This window comes from Dendrobates tinctorius, unplaced genomic scaffold (assembly GCF_039654945.1).
Source record: "Dendrobates tinctorius isolate UK_male_01 unplaced genomic scaffold, ASM3965494v1 ptg000107l, whole genome shotgun sequence".
Taxonomy (NCBI): domain Eukaryota; kingdom Metazoa; phylum Chordata; class Amphibia; order Anura; family Dendrobatidae; genus Dendrobates; species Dendrobates tinctorius.
In genome coordinates, this window is record NW_027361775.1 from 19,305,412 (window position 1) to 19,321,578 (window position 16,167).

Consider the following 16,167-nt stretch of genomic DNA (forward strand, 5'->3'; position numbering starts at 1 on the left):
GTACCAAGGCCGTCTTGGCCTGTCTGGAGCCACTAGAATCACTGGGATGCCTTCCGATTTTATCTTCTTGACCACTCTTGGGATCAAGGCAAGAGGCGGAAACAGATAAGGAAGTTGGAACTGAGACCACGGAATTACTAGGGCATCGCAAGCGACGGCTAGAGGGTCCCTGGACCTGGCTACGAAGCGCAGAACCTTGTGGTTCATCAGGGATGCCATGAGATCGACATCCGGTGATCCTCAGCGCTGGCATATCTGATTGAAGACTGAGGGATGAAGAACCCATTTGCCTGATGCTAGGCCTTGACGACTCGGGAAGTCGGCTGCCCAATTTTCCACCCCTGGAATGTGAATGGCAGAGATTGCCGGAGCGTAACGTTCTGCCCAGCGCAATATCTTTGCCACTTCTGACTTTACTTGCCTGCTGCGCGTGCCCCCCTGGTGGTTTATGTACGCCACAGCCGTGGCGTTGTCCGATTGAATGCGGACTGGCTTGCCTACGAGGAGAGGCTGCCAGCAGAGAAGGGCAAGGAAGATTGCTCTGATCTCCAGAAGATTGATGGGAAGGAGAGCTTCCAGTGTCCTTGGGCCGTTTTCTGATGGAAAACTGCTCCCCATCCTAGAAGGCTGCAGTCGGTGGTGATGACTTGCCACTGAAGTGGAAGAAAGGACCTCCCTTGTAGAACTGACGCTGGCATTGCCCACCAAGTCAGGGATTGCCTCACTCTGAGAGGGAGGAGAATGGGGCGGTCCAGAGACAACGTGGTCTTGTCCCAGGCTGAAAGAAGGGACAGCTGGAGGGGGTGAAGATGAAATTGTGCTAAGGGCACTGCTTCCATGGAGGCTACCATCTTCCCCAGAACCTTCATGCAGGATCGAAGGGGAATGGGCGTTGGCCGTTTGAGGGTTCGGATTCCCTTGGAAAGAGCCGCAAATTTTTCCCTCGGAAGAAACACCCAGGCTAGATTCGTGTCGAATTCCATACCCAGAAAGGTCAGACGCTGAGTGGGGCTCAGGATGGACTTCTCTTTGACTATCCATCCGAGGCGGTCGAGAGTATCCAGGGTTATCTGAAGACTCTGCAGGCAGTCTTGACGGGACGAGCCCTTGATCAAGAGATCGTCCAGATAAGGGATGATGAGGATCCCCCTGGAGAGAAGGATGGCCATGACTGTCGCCATAACCTTCGTGAAAACATGGGGAGCAGAGGCTAGGCCGAAGGGAAGGGCCGTAAACTGGTAGTGATTTTCCTGAATCGCAAAACGAAGATATTTCTGATGTTGCAAACAAACAGGGATGTGAAGATAGGCATCCCGTATGTCCACAGAGCAGAGAAATTCTCCGGGTTCCATTGAGGCTAACACCGATCGAAGGGACTCCATTTTGAAATGGAGAATCTTCACGTGGCGATTGAGCAATTTGAGGTGCAGGATTGGACGAAGGGAACCACCTTTCTTTGGGACTGCGAAAAGATTTGAGTAGAACCCTGAAAACCGTTCATTTGGAGGAACGGGAACAATCACTCCGGCGGAAAGAAGGGAGGAGACGACCTGAAGGAACCCTGGAATCTGGGACCACTGTCTTGGAGGTCGAGACAGGAAAAACTGTCTGTTTGGGGGGGGGGGGGGAAGCAAATTCGATCTTGTATCCTGATGCGACGATTTCCCTGACCCAAGCGTCGTCGATAACAGACAGCCAAGCGTCCATGAAAAAGGGAAGTCTGCCTCCCACCCTGGAAGAACTTCCAGGTGGGGGTAACCCGTCACTTGGAGGAAAACCTACGGAACGGGCACCTGAAGACCTGGGGTATTGTCCTCTAGATCTCCAGCGTGTAGCGGGTCTGTAAGATGTTTTTTTTCTGCTCCCGCTCCCTAGAGGCGTAAGGCCAATCTTGCTGGGTAGATCTCTGTCGAAGAGAAGGGACGAAAAGGCCTAAACGGCCGAAAACCTTTTTTGTTAAAAAAGCGTTTAGGTCGAGACTGGGGAAGAGAAGTGCTTTTACCACCAGTGGCATTGGAAATTATCTGATCCAGCTTGGCTCCAAAGAGCCTAGAACCATGGAATGGCAGGTTGGTAAGCGACTTTTTAGAAGTGGTATCCGCATTCCATGACTTTAGCCAAAGGACTCGGCGTATGGCTACTACGTTGCTGTTAGCCCTTGCTACGCACTCGGCCGCATCCACGGAGGCGGCCAAAAAGTATTTTACCCGCATGATTAATTTGATCTGCCAGATCTGCCAACTCGTCCTGAGGAGCTGCCGCTAAGATGCCCCTGCGAAGAATCTTAGCCCAAGCATAAATGACTTTCGCCACCCAGGCGGATGCGAAAATAGGACAGAGGGAGGCGCCGGATGCCTCAAAGATTGATTTTGCCAGAGATTCTATCTGCCTGTCTGTTGGATCTTTAAGCGATGCCCCGTCTGGGAGGGATAGAACCGTCTTAGAGGCTATGCGAGAAACAGGAGGATCCACTTCGGGAGCTTTGGTCCATTTTGTGAGCAAATCCATATCAATGGGGTACAGCACATCTAAGTACCTGCGGCTTGAGAAGTGTGCTCCCAATGTTTGGATAGTGTAGTATCAAACTCTTTGTGGTTTGGAAAGGTTCGGGATGGAGGCCTTGCTCGTTGAAATGGGACAGAAGATTACTGAGGAGGGGCCTTGTCTTGCTTAATTTCAAAAGTTTGGAAAATAGCCGAAAGGAGACTATCGACCATGTTCAGTGTTTTAGATCTGTTATCTGCTTCTGAACTAGATCCCGATTAGGAACCGTTGTCTGACCTAAGGTCGTCCTCTGAAGAAGGAGCAGGAAACCTGGATGAAGCAGAAGAGCCCTGCGAGCTGGAGGACGAGCCAGACAGAGCCTGCTTCCTAGAACTCCCACCTGGTCTGTCCCTCTTAAGGTCAGGTGCGGGCGACTCACCGTGAGAGGCGGTCGGCACACCGGTGGCTGTAGATAGTTGAGGTAAACGCTCTAGGACCTGGACCGGGGACTGAGAGACTTTAGTCAGATCAGAGACCGACTGAGACATTGCAACGGCCCACTCTGGGGGGGGTGGGGGGGTGGAGTGGCCTCCTGCCAGGAATCGGTGTGTTCCTGAGAGGCCGACATAGCTGAAGGGGCTGCAGGACGGGCAGAAGGGAGACGACTGACCTGATGCCCACTTCTTTTTACAGCGTGCACAGGCGTAGTGAGTAGCGGTGGGTCTAAGGCTGTGTTCACACACAGCGGTTTTTACCGCGTTTTTCGCTATAAAACCGCTAAAAATAAGCTGCACAGTCATTTCTATGCATTTTGCACTTTTTGTGCACATTGATGCGTTTTTTACCACGAAAAAAACGCATCGCGGTAAACGCAGCATGCTCATTAATTTTGCGGATTTTCCCCGTTTTAGGCCTCTTCCATGCGGTTTTAAACCACTGCGGAAAAAAAAACGCATCAAAACCACGCAAAAAACGCAAGCGGAAAAATAGGTGCGGTTTCTGGGAAGGGATTCAGGTTTTTGAGCAGAACATTTCTGCAACGTGTGCACTTAGCCTTATACTGAGAGCCCTTGAAGGGTTGATCATAGGTAGGCTACGCCGTATGGCCGCACGAAATAGAGCCTTTGAAAGTGAAAGTAACTCGGTCTCCCCGGCTGAGTTTCTATACTGAGAAGATAAGATGCCCGCGGCGCCGATTAAATAAAGGTGATCTTGCGCTTACACCGCTCTGAAAGACCCCCCCGAGTGTGAAATACCGCTGATGTGTCCCCCTGCATAGAAAGGTGCACGGCTGAGAATGAGGCGCGTGGCTGAGAATGAGGCGCGTGGCTGGCCGGGGTGGGAGATTCAAAAAGGGGAATGAACTGAAGGTGCTCCGTGAGACATGCGGGGCTGGAGGGATCGTTCAGAGTCTTGCCTGATGTCCCTGAAGAAGATGACCACAGGGGCCCATGCATAGGAGGCAGGCCGCTGGGAAAGGTCCTCTTACCCGCATCATGCAGAAGACTGCGTTAACATCTTGCTAGCAGAGAAGGTGACCCCAGACGACCGCCGTCTTCCTCTCAGCCCTGTCCCGGGAGAGGTGTGAGGAGGTGTTTTGGCAAGGACCGGCCACCTGTCATCAGCCCATAGCACCCGAGAGTGATAGGGAAAAAGTCCTGCCTGCGGTACTGAGAGTTGCGATGTGGGTGCGCCACACTGCTCGCTCAGCCGCCTGATATGGGAAATCAGGATGTACTTGCACCCTGTTTCCCGATGGTGAACCTGAAAAATAAATGAGAAAAGATTTAGGGTATGTGCGCACATAGTTTTTTTTGTCTCTGCGGATTTTGTAGAGAAAACTGCAGGAAATCCGCAGGACAAAGTGCTGCGGTTTATCTGCGGTTTTGCCCTGCGGTTTTACACCTCATAATGGATGAGGTGTAAAACTGCAGCGTTTCTGCACCAAACAATTGATATGCTGCATTTTGAAAACCGCAGCAAAACCGCGCGGAAAAAAACGCAGCATGTGCACAGCTTTTTTTTATTTCCATAGGAAATAAAGGTACTGTACAACGCAGCAGAATCTGCTGCGTTTCTGCAGAGCCAAAAACGCTGCGGAAACGCAGCAGAAACCGCAAAGTGTGCACATACCCTAAAAAGTTCGACTAAAAACCCTAAAGGGAAAAAGAAATCATAACTGCGGATCTGGGAAGATCCCGGTTCGCCTCCTACAGACACTAAGCACAAACTGAGGTACTTGGTGTCTGTCGGTGGGTGTATACTGCCAGGGAGGAGCCAATTTTCTTGTTTTTGCATAGTGTCAGCCTCCTAGCAGCATACACCCATGGTAAACTATGTCCCCCAATAGGGCGATAAAGAAATTTATTTTTTCATTTTCACTTCTCTGCATTATAAACTTCTGTGAAGCACTTGGGGGTTCAAAGTGCCCACCAGACATCTAGATAAGTTCCTTGGGGGGTCTAGTTTCCAAAATGAGGTCACATGTGGGGGGTTTCTGCTGTTTAGGCACATCAGAGGCTCTGCAAATGTATCCTGACGCCCGCAGACCATTCCATCAAAGTCAGCATTTCAAAATGTCACTACTTCCCTTCTGAGCCCCGACGTGTGCCCATACAGTGGTTCCCCCCCCCCCCACATATGGGGTACCAGCGCACTCAGGACAAACTGGACAACAACTTTTAGGGTACAATTTCTCCTGTTACCATTGTGAAAATAAAAAATTGCAGACTAAAAAATTTTTTTTTTTTTTAGGAAAAAAATATATTTTATTTTCACGGCTCTGCGTTATAAACTTCTGTGAAGCACCTGGGGGTTCAAAGTGCTCATTATGCATCTAGATAAGTTCCTTAGGGGGGTCTAGTTTCCATAATGGGGTCATTTGTGGGGGAGCTCCAAAGTTTATGCACACAGGGGCTCTCCAAACACGACATGGTGTCCGCTAACGATTGGAGTTAATTTTCATTTCAAAAAGTCAAATGGCGCTCCTTCCCTTCTTAGTCCTGCCGTGTGCCCAAACAGTGGTTCCCCCCCACAAATGGGGTACCAGCGTACTCAGGACAAACTGGACAACAACTTTTGTGGTCCAATTTCTCCTGTTAGCCATGTGAAAATAAAAAATAGCGTGCTAAAAAGTAATTTTTGAGGAAAAAAAATAATTTTTTATCTTCAGTGCTCTGCGTTATAAACTTTTGTAAAGCACTGGGGGGTTCAAAGTGCTCACTACATATCTAGACAAGTTCTTTAAGGGGTCTAGTTTCCAAAATGGTGTCACTTGTAGAGGGTTTTCACTGTTTAGGCACACGGGCTCTCCAAACGCGACATGGTGTCCGATAACGATTGGAGCTAATTTTTCTTTCAAAAAGTCAAATGGTGCTCCTTCCCTTCCGGGCCCCGCCGTGCGCCCAAACAGTGGTTTATGACCACATATGAGGTATCGGTGTACTCGGGAGAAATTGCCCAACAAATTTTAGGATCCATTTTAGCCTGTTGCCCATGTGAAAATGAAAAAAATGATGCTAAAACAAAACTTTTGTTGGAAAAATTAATGTCCATTTTTTCCTTCCACGTTGCTATAGTTCCTGTGAAGCACCTGAAGGGTTGTTAATCTTCTAGAATGTAGTTTTGAGTAGCTTGAGGGGTGCAGTTTTTAGAATGGTGTCACTTTTGGGTATTTTCTGCGATATAGACCCCTCAAAGTGACTTCAAATGTGAGGTGGTCCCTAAAAAAAAAAAAAAAAAAAATGGTTTGTAAATTTTGCTGTAAAAATGAGAAATCACTGGTCAACTTTTAGGCTGTGTGCACACGCTGCGGATTTTGCTGCGGTTCCGCAGCGGTTTTGGCCGCTGCGGACCCGCAGCAGTTTCTGCTGCGGTGTACAGTACAATGATTCCCTATGGGAATCAAAAACCGCAGTGTAGACGGTGCGGAATTTTCCGCGCGGATTATCTGCGGTTTTCAATCCGCAGAAAGAATTGACATGTCAATTCTTTCTGCGGATTCTCCTGCGGTTTGCCATCTCCTCCATTGAGGAGATGAAAAACTGCAGGGCAAAACCGCAGAGCAATCCGCAGGTAAAACCGCAGGTCTTTTGACCTGCGGTTTTACCTGCGGATTGTACAAAATCCGTGCGGATGAATCCGCACCTTTTCCGCAGAGTGTGCACACAGCCTTAACCCTTATAACTTTCTAACAAAAAAAACATTTGTTTCCAAAATTGTGCTAATGTAAAGTAGACATGTGGGAAATGTTATTTAGTAACTTTTTTGTGTCACATAACTCTCTGGTTTAACAGAATAAAAATTCAAAATTTGACATTTTTAAAATTTTCGCCAATTTTCTGATTTTTTTTTTTTTTTTTTTTTTTTTCACAAATAAACGTAAAAATTATCGACCTAAATTTACCACTAACATGAAGTCCAATATGTCACGAAAAAACAATCTCAGAATCGCTAGGATGCGTTGAAGCATTCCAGAGTTATTACCCTCATAAGGGACACTGGTCAGAATTGCAAAAAAAGGCCAGGTCATGAAGGGGTTAAAGGGGTCTTCCTCACAAGCCAAGTTAAATTTATTCAATGCTTTATTCATTATATCTTTAAAAAATAATTTCCACAATTGGAATGTGTTTAAAAAAAATGTCCCTGTGCGGAGATAATCTTATAAATGTGCCCCTGCTGTGTAATGGCTGTGTCTGACTTTGTGGAAACATGGTCTGATCATACCACAGCTTCTGGGCAGGGGAGGATGTAGAAGACTATACAGACATTACAGCAAGGGATCACAGCTGACTCTTTTAAGGAAAACATTGTTAAAAACAGGTAGTTATGTTTTGCGTCTTAAAAAGAATTTGCTGCGATTCCGTGCGGTAGTGTGTGTATACTCTTTTCCTTCCTCCCCTGCCCAGGAGCTGTAGTATGATCAGACCATGTCCCTGCACAGTCACACAGCCATTACACAGTACACAGCAGGGGCACATTTAGAGATTATCTCAGCACAGGAACACTTTTTTTTTTTTTTTTTTTTTCCATCCAATTGTGGAAATTATTATTCCAAGATCTATTTATTAAATTGTACTTTTGTTCGTGGGACAACCCCTTTAACTTAATAGGAATTATTAAATATCTATCTCTTTAGTGAGAATATTAATGTTGCTGTACTAATAGATATTGCATGATTGGTGCCTAATTCAACCTACTGACACCATGCTATGGCTATAGCAAGTTAAATGGTCTGCTCTTCCCCAACCTGTAGTCTGAGCACTGTTAGTGAACTGTTGAGTGACAGCAGTAGTCCACAAGATTGGATGCAATATAATGTATTCCATTGCACTGCAGCAGTCCCAAGTCAATCCAGGGTGCTACACAAAGGGCCTGATTCATTGGGGTGTCTAAGCCACAGTTCTGGTGTAAAATACCCTGAAATGTTGCAAAAATGAGGCAACTTTTTGGTGTGTTTTTACACCAGTCTCGGCCAGCTTCACCAAACTTGACGGAAGGTGGCAAAACCCTCCCCCTGGCAAATTCACCAAAATTTATACCATCCCAGTGGTGAAAATTTATGCCAGAAATGTTCTTAAAGTCCTTGTCTAGAGTAACTTTTTCTGGCGGAGGTACATGGCACTTGTAAAATGCGTCTAATCCTCGTAATGAATTAGGTGCATCTAGATCTAGCAATTCCGTCTTTAAGACTGCGTGGAGAATGCCAGTCTTAATGAATCAGGCTCTTAGTCTCTTTATAGCCCTAGACTTAGTCCTTGTTTTTTAATGTAGTGGAAAACCATGTTAAACTTGTATGACATGCTTTTATTTTCCTCTTGGGCTGGCTCTTTATATCAGTTTATTGCATGGGTGTAGTCACACTATTGATTAACCTATTTCAGTATTATGCAACCCACTGAGATTATAGTCTATACATATCTGGCTCATTCTTCATGCCTTACACAATTTGTCTTTAGAATAACTCCATAGACTATCTTAAGTTTGTCTTTTTGTATGAGTGACTTTGTAGATGCGATTGCCAAACAGCTCTGTTAATCGAGGTACTTGATACTTCTTGTTCTCATAGTGGTTCCTGGCATGAAGCTTTATATTGATCCATTCACTTATGAGGATCCTAATGAAGCCGTTCGAGAGTTTGCTAAAGAAATTGACATTTCGTGTGTGAAGATTGAAGAAGTGATTGGCGCAGGTCTGTCTCATAAACACATTCACTTTATCTGTTAAGTCAAATGCTTCTCATTTTTCACTCAATGAACCAATTGGGGATTTCAAAGTGTATGGTGCAGATATGAGGTTATCATGAATATATTAAGTGAAATGTGATCTATACAACAAAGAAAAGAATTGGCGGATTGATTTCTTGCCTTATGTGCTAGGTGAGTTTGGAGAGGTCTGCCGTGGAAGACTGAAACAGGCAGGACGCAGAGAACAGCTGGTGGCAATCAAGACCCTAAAAGCAGGTTATACGGATCAGCAAAGACGTGACTTTTTGGGTGAAGCAAGTATTATGGGACAGTTCGATCATCCAAATATCATACGTTTGGAAGGAGTTGTGACCAGAAGTCGGCCGGTGATGATTCTTACGGAGTTTATGGAGAATGGGGCACTTGATTCTTTCCTGAGGGTAAGTTTTGGTAATTCGTAAGGATCAGTTGTTTGTTAGATCTGGTGGTGCACTCTAACACTTTGGTTCTTCTTGGTCAAAACTAGTTATATTTTATAAATGTGTGAAAACCAGTAAGTTTTGTGTTTCATGTTCTGCGTTTGTCATAGCATGTCTGAATTCAATTCTTTAAACTTTGGGCAGGTTTTAATCTGCCCATTTAGTCTGCGAGTTCAGTGACATCGTCTGGAATCATTTAAGCAAACAATGATCTAACTTCCAGTCTGCTGCCTTAAACTCCAATCTGACGTAGATATTTCATTTGTTTTGTACATTTGTTCTTAAAGTAAAGGTAAACAAGGAAATATATTAAGTAATAATCACACAACATTAATGTGCCTACCACAGAAATACCAACACCTACTACATAGCGAGGTTCAGTATCCGGTGGACATGTGTAAGCAAGCGCTTATTAGATGGTTGGCAGTATGGCCTCCTACTTTCAGGTGCTCTTTTGATATGCTTTCATGTGTGCAGAAGGGTATCTGTCCTGTTGGGTGCATTAACAACATAAATGTGTATGCTCTGCCGGATACCATGCAGTCAGGGCTGGCGTTAGCGGCAGGCAGACTAGCTAATAGTGGCACACCACACGGCTGCTATGGGGCCCGTGAGCCGGGGCCCGCCTGGCGCTAGCGCCGATTTCCCCCCCCCCCCCCCCCCCCCCCGCCCCACATTCAACTATATCAGCGTCATTATGCGATACAGTTAAAAAGCTATGAGCTAGTACCCTCCTTCGATCTTCACCTCTGACACTGCGGGTGTGCGATGACGTCACTTTGTCGCACACCCACTGTGTGCCAGGCAGTGCAGCAGCTGAAACCAGAGCTGAGCCGGGAGCAGCGTGGGGAACGAGGAGGAGAGGTGTGAGGATTTTGTGTGTGTTTTTCACAAACAAGCTGGGAAATAACACTTGATTTAGGAGACCATATAATCCCTAGATCTAAGCTCATAATTCCTCCAAACAATGAATTGTTTCTCATCTATGCATCACACTTATTTGACTCTTGGATTACATGTTATGCCTTCGATGTTCTCCTCCATCTTTCATACACTTTGTATATAGGTTGCATTTTTTTTTTTTAGCACACTTGCCTGTAACAAAAAATTGCTACGAAACTACCCATACAAATCATAGCCATCGGCCAAACAATGCTTCGGCCGATCATTCAGTCGAAAGACCTCTCAGCCAACTTGTGTTTTCTACGTGAATGCCGCCCACTGACATGTTGACCAGTGACTCCTTTCTAGGAGAAGAATACAATCTGAAATCGGACATACACAATAGACTTCTTCCTTGATCGTCAGTTGGTCGGCGCCCCTGTACACGATAGACCTTTTGGCGAACGTGTCTCGCTCTCTCTCTCTCTGTTCAGCTGACATTAGTCTATTGTTTATAGAAACCTTTAGTACTAGAAACCTTTTCACTACCTTTATATGGATGTATGTTTACAATTGTTGATAGAAATACAAGTTGCCGCTGCAGCTGGTAATTCCCATTTGAAGTCCTTGCCTTTATTTGCAATGTACCTGAATGGTAACTATTGTTCTTCGAAAGAGAAAAAAAAAAACTTCCTTTCATTCAAAACTTTATCTTCTGTTGATAAGTTTCTGAATAGTTACATTTATGAGCAGTATCTGTAGAGCACTTACTTATCTATTAGCCATATTTAATGTGTATATTTATATTGGGTGTGTTTTTAATTTTTTTGTTTTTTTTAAATTCTCTTCAGATGAATGATGGACAGTTCACGGTAATTCAGCTAGTGGGAATACTACGTGGTATCGCGTCTGGCATGAAGTATTTATCAGAAATGAATTACGTTCACCGTGATCTTGCTGCTCGCAACATCTTGGTGAACAGCAACCTCGTCTGTAAGGTCTCTGACTTTGGTCTCTCAAGATTCCTGGAGAATAGCCGATCTGACCCAACTTATACCAGTTCTGTGGTAAGCGATTTCCAACAATTACATGCTGCAGCCCTTATGGGTTTTATGAAATTGGATTGCCACCGGTCAGGCATTGAAGACATGCCTAAACAAAATGCTGTCACAAACTTGCAGGCAAATCCTTTTCTTAAATGTTTATTCTTAAGTGAAAAACTGCATTTGTTTGTGGGTGTTAGTGAATGAGAAATGCAGTGTATAATGCAATTCCCATCCTAATATTTCTTATAGCATGTACAGTGGGGCAAAAAAGTATTTAGTCAGTCAGCAATAGTGCAAGTTCCACCACTTAAAAAGATGAGAGGCGTCTGTAATTTACATCATAGGTAGACCTCAACTATGGGAGATAAACTGAGAGAAAAAAAAAAACAGAAAATCACATTGTCTGTTTTTTTTTTTCATTTTATTTGCATATTATGGTGGAAAATAAGTATTTGGTCAGAAACAAGCAATCAAGATTTCTGGCTCTCACAGACCTGTAACTTCTTCTTTAAGAGTCTCCTCTTTCCTCCACTCATTACCTGTAGTAATGGCACCTGTTTAAACTTGTTATCAGTATAAAAAGACACCTGTGCACACCCTCAAACAGTCTGACTTCAAACTCCACTATGGTGAAGACCAAAGAGCTGTCAAAGGACACCAGAAACAAAATTGTAGCCCTGCACCAGGCTGGGAAGACTGAATCTGCAATAGCCAACCAGCTTGGAGTGAAGAAATCAACTGTGGGAGCAATAATTAGAAAATGGAAGACATACAAGACCACTGATAATCTCCCTCGATCTGGTGCTCCACGCAAAATCCCACCCCGTGGGGTCAGAATGATCACAAGAACGGTGAGCAAAAATCCCAGAACCACGCGGGGAGACCTAGTGAATGAACTGCAGAGAGCTGGGACCAATGTAACAAGGCCTACCATAAGTAACACACTACGCCACCATGGACTCAGATCCTGCAGTGCCAGACGTGTCCCACTGCTTAAGCCTGTACATGTCCGGGCCCGTCTGAAGTTTGCTAGAGAGCATTTGGATGATCCAGAGGAGTTTTGGGAGAACGTCCTATGGTCTGACGAAACCAATCTGGAACTGTTTGGTAGAAACACAACTTGTCGTGTTTGGAGGAAAAAGAATACTGAGTTGCATCCATCAAACACCATACCTACTGTAAAGCATGGTGGTGGAAACATCATGCTTTGGGGCTGTTTCTCTGCAAAGGGGCCAGGACGACTGATCCGGGTACATGAAAGAATGAATGGGGCCATGTATCGTGAGATTTTGAGTGCAAACCTCCTTCCATCAGCAAGGGCATTGAAGATGAAACGTGGCTGGGACTTTCAACATGACAATGATCCAAAGCACACCGCCAGGGCAATGAAGGAGTGGCTTCGTAAGAAGCATTTCAAGGTCCTGTAGTGGCCTAGCCAGTCTCCAGATCTCAACCCTATAGAAAACCTTTGGAGGGAGTTGAAAGTCCGTGTTGCCAAGCGAAAAGCCAAAAACATCACTGCTCTAGAGGAGATCTGCATGGAGGAATGGGCCAACATACCAACAACAGTGTGTGGCAACCTTGTGAAGACTTACAGAAAACGTTTGACCTCTGTCATTGCCAACAAAGGATATATCACAAAGTATTGAGATGAAATTTTGTTTCTGACCAAATACTTATTTTCCACCATAATATGCAAATAAAATGAAAAAAAAACAGACAATGTGATTTTCTGGATTTTTTTTTTCTCAGTTTGTCTCCCATAGTTGAGGTCTACCTATGATGTAAATTACAGACGCCTCTCATCTTTTTAAGTGGTGGAACTTGCACTATTGCTGACTGACTAAATACTTTTTTGCCCCACTGTATATACATTTTTGCCATGACCTAATAGATGCATTTTTAGGAATCTTGCTAATGGAGACCCAATAGAAGTCCTTCTGTGCAATATGATTTAGTTTCTCTGAACTGCATATTAGTTTGACTGTCTTACAGTAGTAGTGACTTAAACAAATTACTATAAGCTTCACAGATGCATGAAAAGAAGGGCATTGGAAATCTGGGTTAATGGAAGCCCTAGAATAGCAGCTAGCTTTGTACAGAACTTTACATACTGACAATGTTCTATTTTGTGGTCATCAAAGTCATTGAAAAGTATATAACTGGGTTTTATTTGGTTTATCTACTTAGGGAGGAAAAATACCTATTCGATGGACTGCTCCAGAAGCAATCTCTTATCGAAAGTTCACATCTGCAAGTGATGTGTGGAGTTATGGCATTGTCATGTGGGAAGTCATGTCCTATGGAGAGCGACCATACTGGGACATGTCAAATCAAGATGTAAGTATAGTGGAGTATTAAGAAATATTGAAGATTTGGATTTGTTGGTGCATTAACAGGAATATTCCTGTTTTTGTAGGTAATAAATGCTGTGGAACAGGATTATCGTCTACCACCTCCAATGGATTGTCCATCTGCTCTACATCAGCTCATGCTTGACTGCTGGCTCCGTGATCGTAATTTGAGGCCTAAATTTACACAGATAGTCAGTTCTTTGGACAAGTTAATACGCAATGCAGCCAGTCTGAAAGTGACCAGTCCAGCGCAAGCAAGGTTAATGTCCATGTAGTATTGATGGTGAAGTTGTGATATTCAGTTCTGTGGTTTTGGTTTTATTTCTTTGCATTTAAAACTTTTGACTCTCTTCTAGAGTCGTCTTTACTGTTTTCTTTTATTTCCCATTCTTACATTCTTCTCTTTACAATAGTGTGTCCCAGCAGTTACTAGACCGTACAGTTCCAGATTATACAACATTTCCCACTGTGGGTGATTGGTTGGAGGCAATCAAGATGGGCCAGTATCAGGAGAACTTCATGAGTGCTGGTTTCACCTCTTTCCATTTGGTGGCTCAGATGACAGCTGAGTAAGTAATTAAACTGGGATTCTGGAGATTCTAGAAATAGTTATATAAGCTGTCCAATCACAAGATTTTAATGACCGATCCATAGAATAGGTGATCAATATCAGCTTGGTGTGGTTCAAACATAATACCCTTACCAATCGGCTCATATTTGCTCTTGTGGCCTCCAGATGTAAATACGGTACTTTGATCAGACATACAAAGGGCAGCCCCATTCAATGTGTAGCGACCACTGCTGTGTACTCTTTAATAGAAGCTGTTGTAACAGTACCTAGCAGTGGCCACTCACATCCGACATGTTCTGAAGCAAATAACAGCTAATTGGTGGAGATGTTTGGTGTTGGACTCTATCAATCTGATATTGATGATCTTTCCAAAACATGGGTCATCAGTATGTTGTGACCGGGCAACCCTTATAATGGGTTTGGGCTCAGCAAACTAAATGGTTATTAATTTGTGAAAGTCTCCGAATTTTTTTTTTTTCAGGGATTTGCTCCGTATCGGGGTGACGTTAGCTGGTCATCAAAAGAAGCTTCTCAATAGTGTCCAAGACATGAGGCTGCAGATGAGCCAAACTCTTCCCGTCCAGGTGTGACATGAATACACTAAGACAAAGCTCTTCATATTGAAGAAATTATATGGACTTGATAGGGCTCTACGGAAGCTCAAGGGTGCACAAGAGAGATCATGGACAGTGGTGGGGTTTTGAGTGGAATCACAGTTCCTTTTGCACAAAAGAACTCTCAGCCCTCTTCTTACAGATAATTTACACTTCATTGTGATCTGCTGCTGTATGTCGGACAGATTGTGTTGTAGTTAATGCTTACAACATGAATACATTGGTGTGAGTGGCTATGTATGAATGTGCAGTGTGAATGAGAATAGGTGTATAGCGTGGTATATGTATGATTGTGAGCAGTCTAAAGGTAAGCAGAGGGTCATCTAAGAGTACAAGAAAGGCAATATATTTTAGTGTCTTCCACTTGCATCAAAACCTCTTGGACCATGATAAAGGTGCAGGGTTGCAGAGCTAGCTATTTGTTTTATTCTGTATGTATCTATGACAGATAATCCCCAAGTCTCCCACTCTTTAGTTTATGCCTGCATGAAGAAGTATACAGTGCTTGTGCACATCTACAGAAGTGAGGGTGTACGGAAACGTTTGTGTGGGCTCCTGTTTTGATGGTTAACCTGTCCAATCAGTTATTACTTTTGTTAATTACCTGATATACTCCCTGGTACCATTTTGTCTGGAAACGCCTGCCTATGCCTCGTATAGGAAGTAGTACCGTACAGCTCACTCACTTCTATTTTATGCCATGTTATCCTGCTTATTAACACACCCCTTCTTTCTCTGGCCTTGCCTTCACAGCCCCATGCCTTCCCATAGCTCTCAGTTTTTCTTGTTATTTTTCAGCCACTGCTTACTGTTCTGTATCCTAGGGAGTTATTTTTTTTTCGTTTCCACCCCTTCCTGCAACCATATTATGCTCTCTTATTTTGTGAGTATACTCACCTTTTCAGTGATATGGGGATGTGTTCAGAATGGAAAATGTCATCATAACTACATTTTATAATTTTTTTTTTTTTTTAAGAAACTTTTTTCAATTAAATTATTTTAAGAAAAATACATTGTGTTTCATTTCAACAAACTGTAAGCAACTGGCTACACCAGTAGAAAACCGATTTCTCTGGTAAGTATTTGTACTGTCAAGGGGATTTCTATGGATAACTTGTCCTTGTCTCTACATGTTTGTCAAGGTTAAAAATTTGACAAAATGATCACAACTTATTCTGTGCAATGTCTTTTGCTGTGAAATGCTGACCTCTCGACTACATCATGTGACCGCTGCTGCCAAACACTAGGTTCTGTGGTGATGCCACTGTAGATAACCTAGTTACTGGCTGCAGAGGTGTCAAGCTATTGTCTTAATGTTATTGCCTCTCTCTGTCAAAAAAGCAGAGGAGGAATCAATGGAGGATAGCTGAATGATTTAGGACTGTATTACACTGCCATGAAAGGGCCATTTCACACATCGGAAAATGGACACCTTTACCCTCCTGAACTTGTTCCGGTTCGTCATTATCCACTATGCGGAGAGAGTAGGAGTGGACAGCAGAGAGTAAAACATCCTGCAGAGCTCTGTAACAATTTTTACGTCAGAATATAG

At 44.0% G+C, this 16,167-nt stretch overlaps 1 protein-coding gene across 1 annotated transcript in view; it reads left to right on the plus strand.

Moving 5' to 3' along the window:
• The window catches only part of EPHB3 (EPH receptor B3), a 56,169-nt gene extending 40,545 nt beyond the window's left edge, over positions 1-15,624 (plus strand). The window contains exons 10-16 of the mRNA XM_073589214.1: positions 8,552-8,674; positions 8,862-9,109; positions 10,882-11,097; positions 13,267-13,416; positions 13,496-13,689; positions 13,844-13,999; positions 14,483-15,624. Coding sequence (XP_073445315.1) covers positions 8,552-8,674; positions 8,862-9,109; positions 10,882-11,097; positions 13,267-13,416; positions 13,496-13,689; positions 13,844-13,999; positions 14,483-14,591 — 1,196 coding nt within the window. The 3' untranslated portion in view covers positions 14,592-15,624. The remainder of the gene's footprint in view (positions 1-8,551; positions 8,675-8,861; positions 9,110-10,881; positions 11,098-13,266; positions 13,417-13,495; positions 13,690-13,843; positions 14,000-14,482) is intronic.
• Positions 15,625-16,167: the final 543 nt, after the last annotated feature.